We start from the raw sequence: 26,473 nt of genomic DNA, 5'->3' as shown, positions 1-26,473 counted from the left end.
AGAGAGCTATTTAGATTTCCTAAAATGACAATTTGCTACTTCATGTTTGTTGTTTTTTAAAAATAGCAGTGGACTGCTTAGTAAATAACGTATATTACCTTGAAAATGTTGTAAGACATTTAATTCTTCATCTTCATTGAGAAATTTTGATCTACTTTTCCTTCTTATGATTTTCCTTTCTGTGAATCGGTTTTCTACATTCTTAAATGTGTTTAGAGATGGGACACGTCTCTGGAGATACGTTGAATTACTTACCTATATTCTTCTGATAGTCACTTCTGGCGGCCGATGAATTTTCATTATTCTTATAGAATATCACATTCGTCCTCGTAAAAAGGTATATTTGCAGTATATTGTGAAAAGCGATTCGAATTTCAGTCGAGTACTGCACAATGGCATTCATGGCAAACACTACTTTTTTGTTTTGTCACATTTCAAGCCTACTTTGATTTGTTGCTATTTATAATTTTTGAAACGTAATATAGAAAAAACGGCTAATATAAAAATAGGCAAAATATGTATTTTTGAAATCAGGAAAAAACCTTATTGGTAGGTCTAAACATATATAGGGTGTTTCATAAAAAAGGCTTTTCGTCATTTTGACATTTTCGTGTTTCATATTTTTATTTTGAATTCAAATTTTAAAAAAATGAGTAAAACTAATCAACTTTTGTATAGGTCACTTTTACAATTTTTTTGTATTAAACTATCTAGGGGGGTGCAACTTACGAGGTAACACTCTGTACGTGGTCGGTCAGATGTAGACCCACACGTATTTCGAAAGACCCATACACAATTTCCACATGAAACAAATGTTTGGGCTGGCATACTTGGAAATCATTTTGTCGGTCCCATATTTATTGATCAGAATCTTACCAATGAACTTTATCTACATATGTTCCAAAACCAGATTTATCCGGAGATGCAAAGAATCGCCAGAGAAAATCCGGGCGAATTTCACAGTGACATAGTTTTCCAACAGGAAGGTGTACCCCCTCATTATTCAAACGCAGTTAGGGAATGGCGAAAACAGTATTTTCTAATGTTTCTAGGTGGATTGGACGGCGGAGGACAGTCGAAAGGCCGGCACTGACACCAGATCTTTCCCCAGTAAACTTTTTTCTTTGTTGATCTCTCAAGAGTCAAGTTTATATAAGAAAACCTGATTCAATTGAAGATCTTAGAGAGAGAATAACAATTTTTATTCTCAAATGTTACAGCTCAAATGAATTCACACATCGACTTTACCATTTTGAACGAAGAAGTTGATGAATGAACAGACCTTTAAAACAAGGTGTCACTCGACCACCCATTCCATTAGGAAAAATAAACGAAGCAAATTGTAACTTTTACTTTTTCAGCAGTAATTTTATTGATAAAAGATTTTTAAGGTGCCCAAATTTTGCAGCAATAGCTAATTAAGGTTCAAAAAATAAACGAGGAGTCTGATTATTTACCCGGGCACTGTATAATGCTATTGATCTTCCGTACTATTAAAACTATATTATTGCTGGTTTTCTTGTACTGAAGGTGCACTGAATCTAAAGTGCTACCGCCAACTGGTTTTGTATTTATATATGAATAAATACTTCAAACAATAATACAGTAGTATTTTGGGTATTTTTAGTATTAATATGTCACAGCGGTAACTGGAAACGTTTCGTACAACGTACAACATTACTGGCGACAGAAACGTTCCTTATACTCTAACGTTTACCTCTTCGGACAGTACTAAAAGATATAAAAAATTCTTGTTCTGTGTTATGATAATGCACTAAGTTTTTGTCAGCTGAGTGTCTCGCTGAATCAATTCAATAAATGCAAAGTTTACATATTGGTGACATTGCAGTTGAATCGTCTAATTCCTATTAGTTACCCAATTCTAGAAGAGAAAATATCTTAATTAACTGTGCAGAAATAGCCAACGTCCGAGCAAATACACTAAGTATGTAAAAGCCTGGCTTAGCACATAGATACAGTCACGCGTTTCAATTTTCAACGTCTTAAAATAATAACTTAGGTTTTTAAGTAGAAAAAACAAGCAGCAAAGTGATTAATACCGTTTCAACATGCCGATTGCTGAGCAGTTTTTTCAGCGGTCGTGAAAGAAGAGCAGGTGAGAGAAAAAATAAATGTAAAACAACAAAATTAATGACATGATTATAGGTTTTCAGCCAAAGATCCTCCTATCTCGTTTGGTTGGGTAGGAGGTGCCCATTATTTCACATGTTGCGCGAGCTTTCAACTCAGAGAAAAGCTCAACAACGTGCTCTTCCAGAGTGGGGCACATTTTCTGTCAGTTGGAATCGCGATGTTGAGTGAAATGTCGAGAAACGCAGCTTAACTTTTCGTTTCATACGCAAATTCGGTTTCCAAAGTTTAAGCTTAAAGCGCCAGGTAATTGTTTTTCGCTTGTGTTGTGAATTTCAGTGTCAACCAAGTGCTTTACCCAATTGATTTACCTGGCTTTTAGTGTTTTAACATGTTGTGTCGTTTAATTTGGCCTTAATTGCTCACGATTTAATTTTTTAAATTTTCTTGAGCGAAAGAGTTAATACTCATGGAATATTTTCCTTTTCTAGCCATGGAGAATTCCGCGTATGTTCCCAACTCGGGACACTTAAACTCACCAGCTTTGGTTGTTTTTTCGCAAGCCGCCGGCGGTTTGCAAGATGCGCTTCGAATTCAAAGACCATTTAATCCTCAGGTAAGTAAATTTTAAACTCTGCATTTTAGTAATTGAAGAGCGACCGAACAGTACATTTAAAGTATTGTAGGAAATTTAAAAAAATAGACATGCGGTACAGTTGAATAGAGAACTGCCTGTCGAATATATTTTTTGTTTTATATCAGATAAACGTTTTCCTCATCTAATGCAGGAGCTCTGTTATTTGTTGGAGAATAATTATGGAAAATTTGGTTTGATTGACATTTTGCTGATTTTTTTTCAAATTTATACTGAATCTGAAACTTTCAGTAAAATTGTCAAGTATGACAAAAATTACAAAAATAATTCCTCAAGGATTTTAAATTTGATTTTCTTATAATTTGCCACTGTTATATTGGTGTCAGTTGAGCAATATGCGAAATATGTAATTGAATGTTTTAACACCAGTTTTCTTGCATTATTGTTTCCATAGATAGGTAGTTTATTTGTTTCAGACAATCACAAACATAATTTGAATGAACTGATTGTAATGAATAATCAAAACAGCTATTGGGTCAAGTGTGAAGGTTTAAAATGAAATTTGGTTCAATTGCAGCAATGCTTGGATTTTCTCCCATTTGCCGTTAGAAATAATACAATTGTTTAAGAATCGTAAAAACGTTGTAACGTCATCATAAACATTATAACAAAATAACGATTGACAGAGAAAATATTTTAACGATTTTAACAATTTTCTGTACTTGGCAACGTTTTGTAGACATTAGGTTAAAATATTTACTTCCAGTGTGATTCCTTGCAGAAAATGTCGAAACTGGTCCTGATAATATTTACTATTTAATAAAACCAGAGATAAGTCTGTTCTACTATTCTCTGATAAAACAGTCATTGACAGCTTTAAACATACTTAATTAACAACGTCACGCACCTTGAAGCTGGCGTGTTCTTCGGGCCTGCGGGCCCTGGTGATGAAGAACGTCTTCCGAACGTTTTGCATGCGAAAGTGGCTTACATCTTCAGAGTTTCAAGCCATGGCCGCGAGACCCTAACTTTTTGTATTTGTTGTCAATTGCCAAATTTAACAAATAAGTAGTGCATGTGTTTAACTATTTTACATAAGGTCGGTAAAAATCGCAGAGTCCGACTCTGACCATTAAGACTGAAATCGAAATTTAGCCAGTCTAGTTTGATTTGAAACATCATCAAATGTTTAAACCCAAATGGCAATTTTCCGATCTTGTTAGTAATATGTGTGGTTTTTCAGTTTGTGATGTCCGAGGCTCAAAAAGAACTGCATAGGCCATTCTCAGCTACCCCTTTTGGTCTAAGGCACATGGAAGCTTATAGTGGAATTCCAGCGCACATTCTAAACCATTTGCAACCTCAATTCCTACATCCTGGCTTATCATTGGGTTCAGGGGCGTTTCGACCCCTGGCCGATCTCAAATCATTTCCTTCACCATCTGCTTTTGCACCTCCTAAATGCTTGAAAATTGAAACTGCAAATGAAGGTATGCACGGAGGACACAGCCATGGTAAGTCAATTATTTCATGCTATTGAATTTTAAATCACGGGTCTTTGTTTTCGGTTGATCGTTTAATTATCATAATTTAAACATTTGATAAAATTTAAGCAAATCGAGCTAAAAAACTTAAAAAAACGTTCGTTTGGTTTTATAAATTTTTGAAAGTATGTCCATTTCTTTCAATGGCTCACGTTTCGAATTCAATATACTATCAAACTAACTATCGAACTCTCTATCTCACCTCTAAAATTGTTATAATTCTCTCTGAGTTGGAAACAAATTGTGCAAGGGAGCCTAGATTTGGACATTCTTTTACCAATTTGCGTTAACTTTGCACGAAGGTTGTAGAAGATCACAACTGATTTCGTGAACACTCTTCAACATTATCCACTGTCTTACTACGGGCAAAGAAAAACATTATTTAGATCTAAAACTAAACAAAATTTTCGGCTACTACGTTGTCCGTTTCCTACTATTTAAAACCCTTATTCAATTTGGGTCATTTACCGTAAACAACTTTGGTTAATTATTGCAAAATATCCAGTTCTCACTGGTCTTTAAAAATATGAAACTGAAGTAAATTTAATAAACTTTTAGGAATATTTTCCCCGTCGGATGATCGAATTTTGGGCCCGAGTCCGAGGGGCACTGACTCGTGCTCACCAGCTAGCACGTCGTTGTCACCTCAACCGCAAAATGCCTCTGTCAAAGAGGAAAGTTTGGATACTCAAATGTCTGAAGATGGAGAACATCAGTCGCGAACTACCGACACCGATTCTCCCGGAATGCATGATGATGGAAGAGGATTTCGAAGTGAGTTTCATTTATCCATTCGTTTAAATAATGTGTCCAGAAATTCGATTGTCCTCAATTTATTAAAAGTCAACCAAACGTTTAAAACAAGTCACTTTATTCATTCATTTAATGAAAGAAGAGCAATATATCAAAGAAAAAATTAAATCTCCCTGTATTAATAAATGGGTGTTAACCGCGTTGATTATCATAAGCACTTGAAAAGATGCTGCAGCCCGTCTTATTATTACATGGCATTTTTAAATCGAAATACCCCACGAAAAATGAACATTACCAAAGATATTAGAAAGGGTGCCTCGACGCTGCTTTATATAAATTTCCCGCAAGTTTTTCCGGGGGCGAAAAGGCGCTGATAAGTGAAAAGCGTATTCTGATTGTTATTTTTATTTTCGTTCAAATTAACGCTTTTCGGGTAGGGATACGGAAAATCTTGAAGTGTTTATGATTAACATTAGATAATTTATTTTCCCTGATTTCATATTAAATATCTGGCCAATCTAGCTAATTTAATATGTTTATTGCCGGACAATTAAAATATATTTCATTCAGATATTGTTAACCTCAGCCTTTCAACATTCAATTTAATCAAAACACTAAAATATCAACAAATGCATATTTAAATAAGTCGAATGATTTATCATAAAAATATGACCCCTATTTCGGTGAAAATCTAAAAGTAATTTAGTTATTTTGTTCCGATTGATACCCAGATTACGGTTTGAGGTTACAGGAAACATTGAATAAAGCCAAGATAAATTTATGCTTGTCCGGATGACAAATTATATTGTTAACCTTTCATTCGATAATTGACACGGGCAAACTCATAAATAATTACTAAACTGAAATTTATTTTGTTTACCGCTTTACCATCACAATCGCGTATTTGTTTCCAATATCCACAGTAACATGACGTTTGTTTTGCTTTAAAAAAAGGGCGAAAATTGGCACAGACATTTGACAAAAGTGTTTTTGTTTTCTTCTAATATTTTCTTTACTTTTCCAATTTATTAGTAAGTAATTATTTGTTTACTTAACTTGATTTTTTAACTGAGATCTTCCAATAAAATGCCTGAAGCCACGCTATAGCAGAATGATTGACGTTTATGTTTTTCCACAACTTTTCCTTCCCTGCTGTTCGCGGTTGCATTGAAATGAATAAATAAGTTTTCTCAGCGCGCCATTCCGCCCTTATAATATGGCCTTTTTCATGTAAAAAATGTGCCGGATTTGACGTTTTTAAAACCGCTCTTTTCACCCCATATAAGCATTTTCACCCTTGTATCAACAACATGTAGAATTCAACTCCCTTCCATTTAATTTCCATTTACTTCCTTGTCAAATGTGTCTCAAATTTGTTAACCCATTTTACGTATGCGAATTTAGGGCAAACGGTGAACTGAGAAAAAAAGCACCCACAAAAAAGTTACACGTTCTCGGACACATGCAACATCACTCTGGAATCTATAAATATGTAAATTGGCTCTGAGAAGTCATTAATTCATTCTGCCTTTCAGAACTTTTTAGTCAGCCTAAATACAAGTTCGTAAATCGTCGTATATTTACAACAAAATCTGACAGGGCCTCAGTCCATTGTTCTCTTTTTTGGCAGTTTTATTTTCTTGAAGTAGTGTTTTACAAGACCATACAATGTTACCAGACGCCTAATCTTATACCGGCCACAGAATAACATTAATGTATCTTTTGCAGAGATCAAAACGATTCCAAATTCGCCATACAAAATATACATGAACTATTTTATCAGTTGCTTAGGAACTGATAAATCTCAATTTTATTGAATAAGCTGCCAATGGAACGTTTATACAGGGTGTTTCAAAATTGTCGTCATTGTTCTGGGGGTGTTTAGGGACTACAGGAAAATTAATGAAATCAAGGAATTCTGAACCCTAAATTTTCAACTGAAATTGATGAAGTTACTTGAAAAAGTAGTATGCTTTCAGTTTGCCTGATATTTCTCTCTTAAACCGGCGGGGATGCTGCCAAATGCAAAGTTTATTTAAATAATATTTGGTCCATCTCCCCCACCGATAAGGGGTGGTCCACTATGGTTAATGATTATTGGCTGTAAAATACAACTAAAAATAATTTGTCAAATTATTATTTTTGGTAATGAAATATATTTATTTCAAAGAAAATACATAAATCTTCGTTTTAAATATTTAAAAAAAGAAATGTTAACACTATGCTATTGATAACATGTGTTGTTAACAAATGTTAACACTATACACTAGACTAGCTTAATTTCATTTTATTCACCGAGTAATGGTCCAGGGCCTAATGGAGAGCTTCTTCAAGTAACGGGTTTTTAAGCGCCTCTTCAGAGTGGATTTGGAAATCTCAAAAGTTCTAGCAGCTGGTTGATGCCCAATTCGTTATTGTCTATTGCTAATCCAGCATTTTTGAGATTTTCCAAGTCCACTGGCCTCTTCTTATAGTAATTTTCCGTCTGTACACAAAAGGCATCTTGACTAAAATACTGAAATTAGAAAAATAAGCAAAATGAAATACTGATCCGTCTGTCCTACTAAATATTGGTCCAGCTATCCTAACTGGTAGGGACAGATGGACGAGCATTTCATTGATATTTGGCTTGCATCTACTGAATATTTGTAGGCTAGGGTATTGGGTAAACCCATAATTTATGCCTACGAATTGATTTTGAAAAAAATACTTAGTCTTTTGTTGAGAAAAGATGTAAACACAAATCGCCAAAAAATCGCAGCTTTAGCTTAATTAACACACACAAATTTAAGGACAAAACACTTTAAGGCGACGGTGACAAATGTTCCCCTAAACGTACGAGCGTTGATTGAAAGAGTAGGTATACACTCTTTCAATCAACGGTGCGAGGCTGCACTAACTGTCGCGCTGCTTGATTGCACTGTCGAAAAATCGAAGTGTTTTTGAATTATTGTTATATTTGCTGCTTATTATTTTTAGAGCTGCTGTTTTTGTGTTGTAAATATGTAGATTTGGTCAAATTACCTCATTTTATTTCCTGAGCTCTTCATTAGGCGTTCTCTTTGCTTTTCCTAATCCAGCTCGTCTGTGCTGAAACAAAACTAGCCAAATAATCAGGTTAGATGAAATAAAAAATTGAGACATTGATTGCATAAGCATTAATTAATTCGGGCTGATAAAGCTGATTTCAGTGTGAACCTGTCCCAATATTGCGGACAAAACATTTTTAAACTACTCCGTTTACAATACAATTCGTGAATCGGGTATATATGACGAATGGGGCAGTTAACGAAAAAAGGCAACAAAGATTTGGTTGGATGGAACAATTAGAGTTATTTAGCAAAGCATGAATGATGAGCAAGTGTTTGCATGCATTTTTAATTGAAAAAGCCGGAAAGTTTGGCGCTGCGGCTTGTTAGCTATGAATTTTTGTGACAAAATGATAAATCCTGTTTGTCAAGTTTGCCTGTTTCATTTCCCTATCTCCTGTTTCAATTACCCCTTGTTTGCTGGAAGTTTAAAATGGTAAAATACCTTGACTGGATTTAAGTTTGCGTTTTCAATTATTTAAAATTTCCATTTCCTTCCAGTTAAATTTGGCTTTGATCTCTGCTGTTGCTATTAATATGCTTACAGATGACCTGAGCACTTTTTTGCTTCTTATATTCCAATTATCTTCAGAGTTTAAGGTTTAAAGTAAAGGTGTTTAGTAACAAATAATTAAATACACGAAAGGAGAAACACAAGACTACAAATTTACAAAAAAGTAACAACTTAATATTGTCAAAAATATTCAGCTCTATAAAGCCGTGTCGCTTGTCTTTGAAAAAACGTGCCATTAGCAGTGAGTCAGTGGCCTTTGAAAGAACATTAAAGATGATGGCTCAAGTGAGTTGACAGTTGCCATTGTGTCGTCCGAACCGGTTAAAAAACTGTCAATAAATTATTGCATTATACATTAAACTGCGATAAATCTTGCCATAACTTTATGGTCCAAAACCGTTTGGTATTGTGTGTATCAGTAAATGAATTTGAACTTTTATATTCCTCGTATTTGTGCGAATAATTAATTTTATCTAATGTCGTAAATATTCAAATACAAACGCGGAAAATGTCAAGTATAAACAATTATTGTTTTATTTTTCTTTTTCGATGTGCAAATATTGGGAGATGAAAACAGAACGATTAGTCTGGCGAGAACAGCTAGTGAATGTGACACTGACGTTTCCATTTGAATGTTATGCGGTAACGAGCGTTCCAGGCGTCTATTTGGCGTCTTTCTCACCCTCGTCGTGTCAAAAGTTGCAATTATTCTGCAGATGCATTTGTCTACCCTTTCGATATCATTTTCGTTGCTGACATCGATTGACGAATTAAAAAAATGTCCGCTTCTCATGAGGCCCTGCTGCTTTATCACTCTTTATATAATATTAAATTTAATTGTAAAACACATAATTGTTTATGGCATTTTTAAAAAATCATCGCCACCCAGTTTGTCAGAAGTTTATCTCACAATGCCATTAAATAATAATAATTGTAATATTTACTTTACTTCAATATGCTGTGAAGACGGAAAGCTGGCACAATAATAATTTATATCAGACTTGATAATTACAGCACATTGCCTAACAATTTATTTAACACATTCTAAAATATTTATCAATTTAATGGCCACATTCAAATTGAAATATTTCAGTAGGCTTGACTTTACGCAGTATGGTTTCCACCAGAGCTGGTAAAAGGCCACTTAATAAGTATTTTGTATTAAAAAAATGTGAATATCTAAACTACATTTCGAACGTCCGCTTTAGGTCCACAACTCGGGAAAATTCAATGGTTTAATTATACCCGATTTCTAAAATGTACAGCACACTTACGATTCCAAAAGAAAACCAGAAGATAATGTTACGAAAAGTCCAAAAACAGTTTAAATCAAGACTGGAACGAATGTCGGTCTGGCTGGCCAGCAATTCGATTACTGGCAAATGCCGTTATTAAAATCCTGGTTTGCAGTTGGTAAATTGCAATTATGGAAAATGGGCTTCACTGATGGTATTTTTCCGGAACAAAAGAATATGAGAACTGACCAAATAATCACGATCGTTATTGGAAATGTTCGCTCTGTGGTAGCGAAAACCCGCAACAACAAATCATATGTAAGCTTTTACTAACAGATTTTAACTGTCTGTGTAATGCTAACATAATGCCCCGTGTTATGAGGGAAATTGGGCTCTGGTTCGTGATTTTAATGACCGAACTGGTCGCGTTGTCGTTTTGAGGTCTGATTTTTTCCGCTTTTCTTCGCACGCTTTCCCGATCTAATTGTCTTTTAATTGCTTCATTTCCTGTTGTTACATTATTCTTTCCACTTCATTTATTATTCACTTAGCTGTTTTAATACGAAAATTTAAGGACTTTTGATTGAATCTCAGTAAAGCGAATCGTTTTCTGCAGAATTAAAGGCAAATATTAATGGTTACTGCCGGGTTCTTAAAATACTTTCATATTTCACATTTCTATGCAGCTTTTTATTTAAAGTCTCACCAGAAACGGTTGTTCCTTCTCACAAAGACACTTGTTTATTGTGGCCATAAAAATTGGAAACTCATACATTAAATGGAAAATGTTTATTTTCCGAACTTCATCCCAGGTTAATGTATTTGGTTTATTATACAAAATTATCGGAACTTTCCTCCAATTTTTTTGTATTCACTTAAAATATGCAATTGATGATAGCGATACCAATGACGTAATTTTTAGCAGGTTTTTCGAAAAGTGTGTTGTTTTCTTTTGACCGTTTAGCACATTTCAGTGACTTTCTTTTCTTCATCCGTAATATCGGCATTTTTCAATTAATCCAATATAAATCTTTGTTTCTAAAATTATAAGAGCGTTTAGGGAAAGCATCAGGCCACGTCGAGGGTGGCAAATCAATTGGAAACAATAACGCTTTACGTTTTTAATTTCGATTGTCATTAATTGTGGGTGAGAATGATTTCTCCGCTCGCTTTTCCCCCAGATGGATTGCAATTCATTCGAAATGAAACTAATATATCCTCCCTGAGAAATACGGCCAGACCATAAAAATACTTTCGTAGTGTTTGTATGCAATATGGCAGCTCTGAACTCGGCTGTTGCGTTTTCCCAGAGAATTCTTTGAAAGATAAACAGTTCCATTGCATGCCAATAACTTTCATTCATTCTTCTAATCAATTTCTTTTGTCCAATTGCGAATTAAAGTTGCTGCGTAGAAGTTTCCACACTGTTTTTGGCATCAGTTTATTATTTAAATTGTCTCGTACCTAGAGCTGAAAATGTGCTTAATATCCACAGCAAGAGGAAGCTTTTTTGATCAATTTTTACTGCTTTAATAAGGAAACTAAATAAGAACATATTTCATCAAAAAACGTATTTTGACTTCAGTTGGAAAGTGTATATTACTCAGATGTGTATAAGTTACAAGCTGCCAGGTGGATGCAAGCTATTGAAACGGAAGAACAATAGTAACTAAACGATTATGTTTATTTAGTCAAAACAGTTGGGTTTCTTCTACCCATATAAACAAAACCGACTTTCGAAACCAAACAAAGTTCAGATTTCTTATTATATCCCGTCTCTACACCCACTTTAAAGGATTTTTATGTGTTAGTTAGTACTTCTCGGGTTTATTGCAGTTTTCTTGCTTTACGTAAATTGTGGATTTTTTTGCTTAGTTCGATGTAATAAAAACACTTTTGCCAGATCATTATTGGAATTTATAAACAAGCACTACATTTGGTTAACTTGAATATTATAAGAAGTGCTTGATTGCAAGTTTCCACAAAAACAACAGTAAAACCAATAACATCAATCTGACTAATAAAGTTCTAGTGCGAAAACTAGGACTACAAATTTAAATAAAATGTAATCAATCAATCAATACTATTTGACTAAATGACGAGATTTGCAATATATTTTTTATTATGTTTGTTTATCTGGACACGGACACGGACACAAAAGTACCAGTAAAGTTTATGAGTTATCAAGGAAGATATTTTCCGTAAATAATAAACTTGACATTAACAAATACGTAAATTTTAAAAAACATTGCCTTTTCAAATGCAATTTGGAACATTTTATTGACGTTCGGCAAATATTCAGATACATAGAAGAGCAGAATAAAATAAAAAATTTAATACTCTTTAGCAGGAATAAAAAACATTTTAAGGCGCTATAAAGAGGAAACGTGGTGTAAAAGCAGGCGTGTGCTTTCATATTCGAATCAAGTAGGAATATGGCGGAAATCAAAACTGTTCTCGCACCTATAAAAATCTTCCAAATTTTATTGCTTTATAATTTGGTTAGGAGACAAATCTTGAACGGTACGGAAAAAGGATCCGATAAAAAGTCACGTTTACAGTAAATATAATAACAATAAAATGTAAATTGATTTCTCACGGGGTAGAGTAACTGAGTTTATTTAGTTTAGGGGATGGGGCGACGAGTGTTCGAAAGTCAACTTCACAGCTGGATGCCTAATATAGGACAAGGGTGCATGGTTGAGTGTATATTTTGTGTCAATTTCAAGACCAGAACATTGCTAATAACTTCTAATAGCATACAGGGGGTTGCCATTTACCGAAAATCCCTATCTTTTGACGCCATATTTCCTTCCAAAGCTACCAATGCTTTTGCTTTAACGATTATCAATTCACTGATATAATTAATATTCAATGCGATATTTTTAAAATGCCACTCAAAAGTCCCTAACGTCTGTTTGGTCTGCATAGAGGCAAATTTCTAAACACGAGACGATAATTGACATTCAATAGAAGTTAATTATTATTCTATTTTAAAAAGAGTGAGTTCAAGCAAAAAAAAATAAATCAATGTTAATGTATGAATTAAGCTCGAATATACAAAGACAGGTGTGACATATCCTCACACTGTTTTCACAGAACCAATTATTTTCGCTCAACCTAAACAGCGCACTTCTCGTGTGTCGATGTTCTTAAACCTCCCAGTATTTTTAGTTCATGAAATCAGAATATTACATATATAAAATGTTAAATTTATGACAAGAAGAATGCCATTATAATAATACGCAGTTAATTTTTATCGCATAGTTTGTTTTCATTAAATTGTATATAATTAGTAGGTCTGGGAAAAGAGTCCTTTAGCGTTATTAGTATTTTAAATAAAGGTGGTGAATAGTAATATTAACTAGATATGTATTTACTTATTAGCGCTCATTGAACCCGTATAAATTCATGTGATTATAATTGAAATGCTATATTCAGGACAAATTTGTGTATGAAACTCATGTCAAATTCCCCGCAATACATACGGGAATTATTTAATTAAAATTTTTCAACTAGTGATATTACATCCCAGTGTTGAGTCGCTGGTATTGAAAAATATCCGAGAAAATAAGTAGTTTGCAAACTATTGATAACAAACCATAATTTTTTTGTCAAATGCTCTCGATATAGGCATGAGACCAAAATGGTTGAACATTTAACTATAAACCAGACAAACAAGCGAGAGAAGTAAAAATGTTGAGAATGTATTCTTGAATAATCCAGCTATGAGTAATGTTTCATATTTACTAATCGAAATAAACATTGGTAATAAAACCATAATGGTCTATTATAATTCGGGATTAATAATTATTTTACATTAATTTGTCGTTACTGGTTTTTGCATGAAATTGCAATAAACTTTTCACTCTATGCGAAAGTAAAACAACTCAATCGTATTTTACAGTTAATTCGAAAGATTTTAAAAAGTCAATCGAATTAATTTAATTTTTTCCGCAATTAGATCATTCAAATTATTTAATTCGATTATTGGCATGAAATCCACAATCCGAATAATTGGTTGTAGTTTACGCTACAAGTTTTTTGTAATGTACAACTAACTTTATGCTACAACTACAACTAATTTTATTTGGGCAATATAACCAGGGAATTTATATAATTTATTTTCAGAACTTGTCTTAGAATTTGTCAAAACTATTGCAAACGCATAGTCAAGCAAGCTGATGTATTTATTTAGTAGAACCGATCTAGTAGTTATCTATTGGAAACCCAAATAAGCAGAAAACTATGCAATTTGTGCTAGAATCAGGAATGCAAAATTATGGAGCCATAATTTCACTCACAAAATGCCTTGTAAATTACCAGTATATTATTGGAGTTTTTGATAAACGGCCTTTTTGGACTTGAATGACTGCTGAAATAAGTTCTTGGTCAAATTGATAGACAATTTGGATGGCCTAATGAAAATATTTGAAAATTAACATGCGGCTTAGCGGACTTCTAATGCTACATTGGCGTGAATATAAACTAGCTGAGTAAAATAAAGGATGCCAAGTTAAAGGGGTGGCATATCTTAATATCGACAGAATATTCATGATAGAGCTAGTTTATTTAGTCGGTGTAAACTAGCGAACAGCAATCTATAATCTGCGTAATACCGAAAACACCTTTTGTCGTAATACCTTTTCCAGAGTTTGACAAATTGCGCGAGCTATGAAATATAATCGTTTAAATAGTGGTGTTTATAACGGTTCCGCGTGAATTATCGCTCAAATACGAGTGATGCAATAGGATTAATTTGGGTGAAATGATGTCACTGAGCATAGGCAAGGGGAGGATTTTCGATAGGGGTGCCACTGCCGATTTACCCTGTGTTTGTTACATGAAAATTGGCAGGGGCGTCCAAAATCAGCACCATGAAAAAACAGGAATAGAATGAGAATTCCTTATTTCCTTGGGTATAAAAAGTATAATTTTCAGCTATGTTATATTTAACACATTCTTCAATCTCCATTCCAGTGACTATTTGGCAGACTATGTTGATGACAGTTACTCTAGAGTTTGTTATTTTCCTGTATTAATTTCTGGCCTTTTTAAGGATTATTATACATGTTTTCCGTATTCTTGTAAATATTGATTCCTTAGCTTGTTTTATTTAATACATGTTTATGTTTATTCTTTTAAATTAAGACAAAAAGGCATTTTTGTCTTCATTCTCCATTCTATTGACTATTTGGCCGACTATGTTGATGAAATTTCTTGTAGATTTTGTTCTTTTCCTGTATTAAGGCCTGCCCTTTGTAAAGAACATTATACATAAAGAAAATATGCAGGGTTCTTGTAAATATTGATTTTTTAACTGGTCTGGACGAAAATAACCTGTTGTTCTTTATCCCTTTCAATTAAGGCAATAAGGCGACTCCTTTGAAAATTGAAAGCATTGGCAACTTCAAACCTTTCTTGGGAAAATGGGTTGTTTTTGTTTTCGATACTTGGTATATGTGGTTAGGAGAGGGACTGTTTCTCAGGAATAACTTCAGGTCATTAAAAATTCGGCTGTCACCTTATTCCTTCTGCTTTCTTCAAACTAAATATTAAATGTCAAATTCTAGAGACACAAAATCCAATCTGAAGCCTTTCGAATATTGAAATTTGAAAAGCCCGCCTCTGTTCTCCAATTGTACATTTCACAAAGCTTGTGACAGTTCTTTCCGCTATTCCAGTGAATGACTCGGGGTGTCACTCCAGAAATAAGCGTACTCACAACTGATATTTAGTGCATTGGACCGTAAAGCAGGTGTCCCTTTTGTAATGCGAGAGTCACTTATATACTGACAAATATGCCATTGTCAATCGCCCCTTCTAATCTACTTTTGCCACCGTGATACCTTTATTGTCATTTAAATTAATTTGATACCGCATCGTTAGTTTATGTTTATTGAATTACAAATCAATGCTCAACTTGTCCTTTTTTGTATAGATCATTTTTTAATTTGTTCTCATGTCCAACACTTTTTTTGCATGCGCTTTTTTGTAAGTGACTTTTATTTAGCTTTATGGCAATATAATACACAGGGAAGGTACTTGGCCAGGTGATTTGTGTTTCGTTTGGTTTCTTTTCTTAATTGCATCCAATTTTATTTGTGAAGAACGGTGGTTTATTGGTTTTAAAACAAAGACGCTTAGACGGTTCTAAATTTGAATGTTGTATAAAAGTTCAATAGAATTGTACGATAATTGAAGAATTCGTATTGTGCTGTGATGTTACCAATTTTGATAGTTGTGAAACATTTTGATAGATGTTGAATTGCAATTCCGAATAAGTACTCGGTTTTATCTTGCAGTTATTCAATCTAAAAGTTTTAAATCCACTACATTTTTCGTTGCTTTCTATTATAGGTTCATTGGTATTGTAACATTTATTTTATTTTTTCCATCATAGCCAGCTGGCGGGAAAAACATCAGACTTCATGTGTTATTTTTCTGCTCTAAATCTCCTCTATCTGGTAACTCAGATTTTAAGATTTCTTTCTTCAGGCGGCATTTACCCGCCACAGTCCAAAAGCGGAAAACTAAAAATTGGAGTTGCCGAAACTCTCAATTACGAAAAAAAATTTTGAAATGTACAGTTTGGATTTTTGGCTTTGTTACGAATCAAATTTAAAACGTAGTGTATTCCTAATTCATCTAGTTCTAATCGCTCAAAAAATATATGTTTCTGTCACTAATTGTTCAGTTTTCTACTAAATTAATCCCAGTACAATATGACTCTTTCAGAAATTTTTATTGTCAATTTCCATTTTTATTAAAAGCAAAATAACATATTGGAACACTTATTATCATTTCTAAAAAAACGTATAGAAAACAAAAATTGATGTTTTATTTGCGATTTCAAATGTGAGCATAATTTGGTTTGGATTGAAATGGAGGTTTTACGAAAAATTTTCCGTAAATTTGCATTTGTAATTTGACGTTTTTACGTAAAAATTGTAAATAATAAAATTCAATATTTTCGCTTGATGTGCAGATAAAGGGGGTTCAATAAGAACGACGGATTTAAATGAATAAAACCTTGGAAGCATATTTGTGGCATAAGTTTGAAACGTTTATTGAAAAACGAAGCACACATCATGAGATTTTGAATGGAATAAGATATCGGACAAATGACTGCCTTGACTGTGCTGGCATAGACGTGCTCTTTTCATGAAAATTTCAAGGACTGTTGCGCGTAAATTTTGCGGTATTTCAGAGATACAGCGTTGGATTTCATCTTTTAAGGCTTCAACCGTTGTTGGTTTGTTCACATAAACTTGTGATTTTAAAAAATCGCAAAGAAGAAAGTCCAAAGGCGTTAAATCGCATGATCTGGGTGAATTCCGATCTCCAAAACGAGAAATAACACGACCAGAAAATGCCTCGTGCACTAATTCAACAGTTTCTCTGGCCAAAATGGTCCGATGATACCTCCAGCCCACAATGCACGCCAAACTGTGACTATTTTTGGATGCATCTGTTTCTGAACGACCACTCGGGGATTTTCGGAACCCCAAATACGGTAATTTTGTCACACATCAAAATAAAAAAGGGCTTCGTCAGTAAAGATGATTTTCGTTGAGAAATCACCGTCCCATTGTCGTTGTTTCAAAATCCAGTCAACAAAGGCCCTTGGTTGCCAATTTAGCTTCTGAACCAGTTCAACTTTGTACGCATGGAGCTTCAAATTTCCTGTGCTCAATGCCGAATTGATGTGGTTGGGCTTTCCTCAACACTTGCACGTACTGCTGCGATATTCTCAGTCGAGAGACCAGGGCGAACGCGTGTTTCTGTTTTCACTTCATTAACAGAACCAGATTGCTGAAATTTCTTCATTAATTTTATCACAGTGGCTTCAGTTGGAGCATTCCGATGGTCCATAATTGTACGCATTTTGCGAACTGTGGATGCAAAACTTCCACCACTTCGATAACAATTTTTCACAATGAGAATTCGTTGTTGTGAACTGAACCACTCCATTTTACTTTCATATAAAATGGCCCCCAATAATCAAAAAATTAAAATATTTGAAGAGCAAACATCATAAATAATTAAATAGAAACGTAACTTTCCTGCGCAAAATAAAGTTGATTAAAAATGTTTTATTTAGACACACTGTTTCTTATGAGCACTTGATGATTTTGTATACGTAGACAGAAACTGGCAATTTTGTAATTCCTCAACATCCGATCCAATTAAATCATCCAATAAAATATAACGTTGAACTCCCCATTTTTATCCACTCCAATTTTAGTTTTGTCTATGTAACGATTTTTCAGGGGGATCATTTCATTTTTCGATCCGCTTATTTCAACCATTCAAAGTCAATCAATGAACTTTCGTTGGTATTGTCGATACAATTCAATTCAAACTACGTTTTACCATCAGGACATTCTTCAGGTGAAGGCAAACTATTTATTGCATTTATTTTATAACACCCAGTATTTCCAAACGTTCTGGCCGTAGTATTATGGTTGTAAATCGGACACAACACGAGACCGGAAGCTGAATAAAAGATGAAACCTGAAGTCATTAACTTCACCTTTTAGAGCCTGAAGGTAGCTGGTATTCACTTCCTCTTAGGCACACTGATATTATTTTACTTCCATTGTAGAATCCCACCCCTTCTTTAGGTATCCATCAAACAGACCAGGTATAACTGTGATTCTTTGATGTTCTAATGCCTTAATCATAGCTAATAAGGGATTTGTCAAGAAATCTCGTTGATGTTCTAATAATCACTTTATAAATAGGTTCTATCTTACTTTTTGATCTTGTCAGCATCGATGGGTTTAATTTTTCTTTACTGATAAAAGAGTTAAGAAACGGATTATTAAAAAATGAAGCTTTGATTTATTTCATAAGCAAGATTTCAATTCGTTGGAATTAGTTTGGACAGCAAAACGGCTAGAAACTAATCAGCTTAGTTATTCGAAAAGCTTAAAATCTCATCCAATCAATCAACAATTTCAATTACTTAGCCCGATTCAGTTGAGAACATTAGTCGAAAAAATCAAGAACTGATCTTAAAATACCTGCTCATTCTGTGCATGGCTCCCCAAAAAAACCATCTAAGGGGGAAGCATTCGACTTGCTGGCCTACATAAAGCACGTGGAGTGACATTTAAAAATCGATGGTGTTAATCTGTAAATCGCGTAAGTAAACAGATGCGAATCTGCTTGGGGAAGGAGGTGGGAGGTCGGTGACAGTTAGGTAATCGTAATTGGAAGTTGGGGGGTCAACCGCCCTAACGCAGCTGAGCCCTAGAGTGGCTAATTAAATTTTCCTGATTATTGTCCATTATTAAAATATGCAGAAGCGACGCCGCTTTAAATTTGCGCTTATTAATTTTGCTTGAAATATGCATGATCCTAGCTGAACCGTAATTACCAAGTAGCATTCACAGGTCCAGATACAAAGCACCCAATTTACAATAATTAAAATTATTTAAAAAATTTTCATCTGGAACCAACGAAATTACTGTGGTCCATGAACGCAAAGTAACATTCTATAGATTATCGGCTATATATCTTAATTATTAATTATCTTAATCGTCCGTGCTAGTGGCTACTATTAATTTCAAACGAAAATATCCAAGTGAGATGAATGCACGTAGTCTGGTTTTTTAAAGCGATAAATCTGCGAATATTACAAACACGTGTGGAACTAAAAATTAGTCAGAATTTTTCGTCGAGCCTAAACCACTCATATTTTTATCTTGAGTAGAAAGTTTTCACGTACTTTCTGGGATAGGAATTTGTAAAATTTTTATAGTGCATATAGGAGGCGACCTTAATCGTCTGAAATATTGTCCAATACAAAATAAAAATCTGCATCTCAATATACGCACATTCGAATGCCACTTTGCTCTCTGTCATCATGAAAACATCACTGCAGTTCCATCATAAAGCAAATTCGCATATATTTACATGTAGTCGAAGCACTCGAGGGATATGCCCTACAAGATTCTGGAATTTATACCGTCTACAAGGAATTACTCGATTGTAATACAATGCCATGCATAATGTCAGATGATGCAAATAAATACGCCATTCTTATCGTAGTGACTTTCCGAAAACGTTTTCTTAGTTCTGAAAAGGACATGCCAGCTGCTCGATTTCATGACATTGATATGGAAAAACAATGCAAAAAATTATGAATTTGGTTGAAAGATTTGTGCTTCAGCTTTGTCCAAATCTCATTTGTGAAACTTCACTTTTTCAGCTTCAAAAGCAAAAGCGTGATTGAAAGCTCTTTTCAATTTATTGACAGCTATCTCTACTTGGCATAGTACAAGTCTCATCAATATTACTGATTAGAAAGCTATCATTATTAACAGAATAATTTTTTTGCCTACTTGTGGCATATGGAAATCCCTAATGCTTGTATGTAAATTGGGCCAAATACTGAAGGTCACCAGATATGAGCGGAAAGGGTGGAAATGGGCAATCGATAAATCGTACGATTTATTGCAGGCAGAGCATGTTGGAAATTACACGCGGATTATGAAAATGTTCTGTGAATTGTTGGGGTTTAGGGATTTGGTGATTTTTTTAAATTTAGTTTCGTATGTTGAAAATCTTTGTTTTATGCGAAAAGTTTAGTAAATTAGTAAATAAAATTAGTCGCTTGTTTGAAGGCATAAGCAAAAATTTCGCTCTTGGCTCATGTGCTATGATCTACACATCGTTACCAACACAAAACAACAGAACTAAAGTATTGAAACGTATGGTTATACATAAATTGCACCAATTTATTGTGAAAACAAGATCTAAGTGTAAAGTTCATGAAAAATGATATGCAATAACACACCCACACAACCAAAATTTTTTTTTGATCTGGGGTTGAAACACATATCCTGTAGTATTTTGACCTGCTGAATCCAAATCCGCGGTGAATTTTCAGGTCAGAATCAAGGTGACTTCAAAGTTAAATTGAGAAAGAACCATTTAGGCGGAAAAAATCTATGGCAAATGACTAGATTCAGTGATCTTTTGCTGATCGAGCTATTTGCAGTTTTTTGAAAAACCATATTTTCGCGATTTTCTCGAAAACTATGAAAGCTGGAAAGTTGACAAAATTACTGTTGCATAATGCTCGATAACTATTATCGTTAAGAAGCGTCGTTTTCGTGACAAAAAATAAAATGTAAAATTTCGAAAAAATCGCAAGTTTCACTCACCAATTTTTTTTGTGAAAAAAGGTTTTATTTTTTTTCAAACTATTCCTTGACAGGTGGTTAGATATAGAAAAGTTACATAACAAATCAACTTCGGTGGGTTCAAAAAAAAATCCTATGTGAGCTACAGGGAGAAGACGAAAAATATACAGGGTGTTCTCAAAACGCCTTAGGAGCTTGTTAAGGGTGATTCGAAAGGCTAAAATAACAATAGTAAGTCATGTAGCAAAATTTCGAAATCGGAATATTTTCCGAGTTACAGCTCATCAAACTTCTTTTTCCTTCCTTTCATTTTTGACCTATCCTGGACATTTCCTTGCGGATTAAATTGAAAGTGCGTACAGAGTTTTAGCTGGGTGATATCTAACTTTCTGATAAAAAATTGAACGAAAATATCGCAAAAGAAATATGCGATTTTAAAGACTAGACAATACTAAACAAAATATGTGCTCTCGACACGACTCGAAAAACCTCTTCGCTTAGGAGCAAATTGACATCAAACATCATTGAGCATCGCCCTCATAAAGCGCCTGAAGCTTTTATACATGAAAAGGATACAGTTGCTGTTGTGAAGAATTTTCCAAACTGTAGAAGAAGCAACGCTTTTTTAAATGCAAATTTTCTTGTACTTGTGTCTGAATTTTCTAATATTCTTTCAAGAATCCTTTCTTCTCTTGCATTTTGCAACAGTCCTAGCTTGCCGTAGTTTTGCTCTATCACCATTATTATTTTTAAAAGAACCTACCTCACCAAGCCGCCTGTGAACGTTGATAAAGTTTCGGGGACATGGAACATTTCCATCAGGATACGCTGCGAGGTAAGCATAATGCTTTCCCATAACAAAAATGCATATCTCGGACAGGAGCGGATCCAGCTTTTGAGTCAGGGTGGGGTCAAGTAATACAAATTCAGTCTTTTGTTGTCTATGAAATTAAAAAAATTATCGTTAGTCATTATAAACCCAGCACAAGGGGATCCGCCCCCTTGGATCCGCCCTTGATCTCGGAACTCAACATTAAACTATTCTCATTCCATTTTGATTTTGTTGTTTTAGAGCGAAAAAAAATTTCGTCAAAATGAAATGTAATACAATAATTACTATGAATTGTCAAATTTGGGATATTTTAAAACCAGACGACTTGATTTGCTGCGACTCTTGACTTGATTTTTTTCGAGTCGTGTCAAGAGCACATTTTTTGTCCTGTATTGTCTAATCTTCAAAATCGCATATTTGTTTTTGCTATATTTTCGGTGTCAAAACAGTTATGGGGAAAATTAAATTTTGATTTCCGGTAAAGTACAACTAGTGGCAACGTGGAGAAGCGATTTTTTTTATCAGAAAGTTAGAGATCATTGAGCTAAAACTGTGTACCGATTTTAAATTTAATCCGCGAGGAAATGTTCAGAATAGCTGAAACATGAAAAGAAAAAAAAAGGCGTTTGATGAGTTGAAACTCGGGAAATATTCCGATTTCGAATTTTTGCTACATAACTTACTACTATTATTTTAGCTTGTAGAATCACCCTTAACAATTTCCTAACGCATTTTCGAACATCCAGTATATACAAATATGCACCTTGATCCTGACCTTATAAAGTCAAACTGACCACCGATTTGGATTCAGCAGGTTAAAATACTACAGGACATAAGTGCCTCAACACCAGATGAAAAAAAATTAGTTTGTATGGCTGTGTAATAACTAAATTTATTGGTTGTACTGTATTTATTGCAATAAATCATAATGGCGTAATAGGTATCATTTTGAACAAGTCTCTAAGGGCTTCCAGAAAAATAGTAGAAGTAGCAGAAGAGGTTTGAATCTTGAAAACCATGTAAAAACCACATTTTCTTAATTGTTTTACTTGCTTTTTTATTGATTAATTCCGCATTGTAATGAGAAAATTTAATTTAATGGGAGAATCTAAATAGGCCACAACTAACTAGCATCACTCATTGAAATCTTTCTATTATACCCACGTCGATAAATGCCAATGGATATTTTCTATACACAAAGTATTGATGAAAATCATTCGAATGAAAACTGAGTGTTTTTATGTTCATTCCTTCAGATACTGGAAAAAATACATGGGGCGTTGTAGACAATTTATTCTAACTCCGAGCTTTAAGTTAGTTGAACACTCAAAGTCACATTTTCGCAATTTATACATTCTTGTAACTAAATGGGAGAAAAATACGAATAAACAGGTAATAAAACCTAAGACTCCTTATGCAGACGAAACGAAGAAGCAGTCAACTGGTACCGATGCCAGTTTGATAAGGTAATAACCTGCGCAGTTCCCGATATTTAAATACGCATGAATTATGTAGATGGGTACTTATTCGATTGGACATATTGATACTCCACTCTACGTTATTAATAGTCACAATTTACACACAATACAATACCAAACTGCGAGCAGAACGTTTCAATACAATTTATATTCAAATGCAATACATTCATTTGGGCATAATTGTGCAAAAGTTATTTTGTTGCATAAAATACCACATTTTTGCCTTATTTATCAGGAATTATGGTTGAATTTATATAGGGTCTCCATTAGGTGTCCTCATTTTTAACTGAGGATTGACGTAAATCGTCACATGCTAGCAAATGGCTTACAAGGGTGGACATTGGGATGATCGCGTGGAATATTTTAATATGAAGATGAGCACTGGGTGCTTTATAAAAATATGTACATTGATTTTGTTTTAATATGCAAAAGTACAAAGTTGTCCATTCAAACTGCTTATATGTAGATTACAACCCTTCCTTCATACCTCGAACGATTTCTGCAGATTCTTCATTCATTCAAAGTTTGAAGGAGGACATGTTAATTAATCAGTTAGATGAAGCAACGAAGAAGAGTGAACATCTTTCTGCATAGAACAATATCAGCTGATAGACGTTTCCTTTAAACAGTCTTCTTCATTATGCATTGTCTTCAGGAGTACCGACAGATAAACATCAAATTTAAAAAATCCGTTGGTTAAAGTCAGAAGATCTTCGGGGCCGGGCAATTGGACCGGATGGAATGTAAATGATTACATGCAAATTGACTGAAATAAGTGCCACAATAAACCATTTAGATATCAGGAAAATGTTCGTTATTAAATTGCGGACATCTCTAGAGCTAACCAAATGGAACCACACGATATTCTTGTTAAGTTCGGAAAAGTTAAATTGAAAAAGTATTTTCCTAAAAAGGAATTCATATGTTTGGGGCAGTTAGGTGTTCAGGGGCCATTCAGGAATTTATTTACCGCTCCACCCTAAACCGATGATTTTCCAGTTGTGATGGACATTACCACATTTATTGATTATTCATAAAACTGGAAGTTATGTTTAGTCATAAAACTATTTCTATGGAATGTGACTATTTCTAAATTCTAGTAGATATTCAAAGGAAAATTTAGTTATCCTTTGCTTGAGCTTTGCCCACGGACAACAGGTTACCCCTTTTTCGACATCTGGTTTATTCTTTACTTGGGGTCACGTGGGCAAGGTGACATTTGTTACGTTTTGTCCATCTCGGGGGCTCTTTTTCTAACCAACTTTATTACACTTACTGCTGAAATTTAAATAATGACCCAACCGGCTGTAAAGTATTTTTCATTCAGGATTGTGCACCACACTATCAGGTCGGCATACCAAATGGGCATTCTTTGTCTACTATCACTTATAGACATCTACTTGCAATGCGTTTATATGGGGTGATAATTTGACGAAAGAAGATAGGCAAAATTCCTCCGAATCGTTTCTATAATAAGTAGGGCAAGTGAAATTTATGTATTAACCGAACTACCCCCACCAACCGTCTAGCTTTTAGCTACCCCAACTCTAATATTTTAAATGGCAACCCCCTACTTGTTCTTCTGTTGTTATTCTTCTTTAGCAGCTTGATTGGCCAATCGTCCTGCGAACGCCTCCCTTGGCTCCTGTCAGTCCTTTCTGTTACAGGCTCTTCTCATCCAGTTCTGTCCAGCCAATCTCTTCATGTTTGAGGTCTTCGTCTACTAATTTTGCTCTCCCATGGCATCCGTTCTGTCACTCTTGGCGTCCATCTCTTGTCTACCATATGTCTGTGACTTTCTTCTTCTTACTTCCATATTGGTGATGTGCTCAATGGTTGCGTAAATAAACAAAATTGCCAAATTTGAAACGACGAAAATCCAGAAGACATTATTGAGACTCCGCCATAACCAGAAAAGCTCACTGTTTTTTGTGCTTTATGGTCTGGAAGAAGTTTGGAAGTGGTCGAAAATTGGACTTCCAGATTGCTGTTCATTTGAGCCAGCCGCGGCGCATTATACCCCAAATCATTGTTAAGCTATAATGGCATACAATTTCCTTTTCAATAAAGCCAGTACTATGACGTTAACATGATTTTAGTGAGTTTTATTTCAGTCTAAAGTTCTATGCTTCTAAAAAACAGCCTTTATGTATTAGATAGTGTTTGTGTATTTCAGTCGAAGACCTTCTCGCAGCCTATCATTGTCATCCAGAGTGTTATATTGTGTTCATTTGCTTTTTCTCAACATTAGCAAGTGGTCCCTAGTACTGTAGCCTCGTCTAACACCCTCATGTTCTCTAGTTTGATATGTTTCCAATTGATTGGAAAATCTTTGGGTGATAATCCTTGTGAATACTTTATAGAGAACCGATAGCAAGCTTATTGGTCTATGTCTATAATTCTCGAGCCTGTACTTGTTGGCTTTCTTGAAAATTAGGTCTACTATATTATAGGACCACGCGATAGTTGAATCGCCTTAGATTTGCTTTCATACTTTATCATTTCTACCATAGTGTCATCTTCCTCTGAGCTTTTTTGTTGGGTATGTTTTTAAGAGCGTTTTATATCGGTGGTTGTTTTTTCAGGTATATCTATCTTTTCTTCTTGCCCTGGGGGAGGTGTTTTTTACCCTCATAAAGAGATTTGTAATATTTTTCCACCGTTCTTGTTATTTCTTCCACCTTACTAATATCTTCTCCGTCGTCATTTAGTAAATTTCTGAGTTGTTGTTCTCCTTCCTTTATTTCGTTTAGTTGCTTTACGGTTTATTTTATCCCCATATTTTTTCTCTTTACCTTCTCTTACTACTTGCAATAGCTCCATTTAAGGCTCTTCAAAAATCCTTCACTATTGCATTAGATAACGTTACATTTGATGAAGTAATTACCGACTTAATAATTGCAAAATAATTTAGATATTTTAATTTTTCTCTTATTGAATGAATTGTTCAAAATTGTTTTTATAATTTTTCAGACGATAACAGTCTTCAAGTTCGGTGTGCTCGTATGTGTCTTTGCTCAACTGAGTCGGCTGGATTTTAAAAACAACTTGCATTTCAGGTGTCCCCTGAAGAAAAAATCAAGTGGCGTTAGGTCTGGCGACCGTAGTGGCCACTCAATAGGGCCTAGTCTACCAATTCATTTATTTGGATAATGATCATCCAATCACTGTCTAAGTGGAAGTGCA

At 34.4% G+C, this 26,473-nt stretch overlaps 1 protein-coding gene across 2 annotated transcripts in view; it reads left to right on the top strand.

The window, feature by feature from the left end:
- The first annotated feature begins 2,313 nt into the window (after window positions 1–2,313).
- The window catches only part of LOC109537180 (E3 ubiquitin-protein ligase RNF220), an 89,026-nt gene continuing 64,866 nt past the window's right edge, over window positions 2,314–26,473 (top strand). For both annotated transcript variants that reach the window (XM_048662079.1, XM_019903778.2), the window contains exons 1-4: window positions 2,314–2,397; window positions 2,583–2,707; window positions 3,930–4,200; window positions 4,789–5,004. In XM_048662079.1, coding sequence (XP_048518036.1) covers window positions 2,585–2,707; window positions 3,930–4,200; window positions 4,789–5,004 — 610 coding nt within the window. In that variant the 5' untranslated portion in view covers window positions 2,314–2,397; window positions 2,583–2,584. The remainder of the gene's footprint in view (window positions 2,398–2,582; window positions 2,708–3,929; window positions 4,201–4,788; window positions 5,005–26,473) is intronic.

Source organism: Dendroctonus ponderosae, unplaced genomic scaffold, assembly GCF_020466585.1.
Source record: "Dendroctonus ponderosae isolate FM_Combo_2020 unplaced genomic scaffold, Dpon_F_20191213v2 Dpon_F_20191213_1, whole genome shotgun sequence".
In the NCBI taxonomy this organism is placed as follows: domain Eukaryota; kingdom Metazoa; phylum Arthropoda; class Insecta; order Coleoptera; family Curculionidae; genus Dendroctonus; species Dendroctonus ponderosae.
The sequence above is the reverse complement of the archived record's forward strand: the minus strand, read 5'-3'. Positions and strand labels throughout refer to the sequence as shown.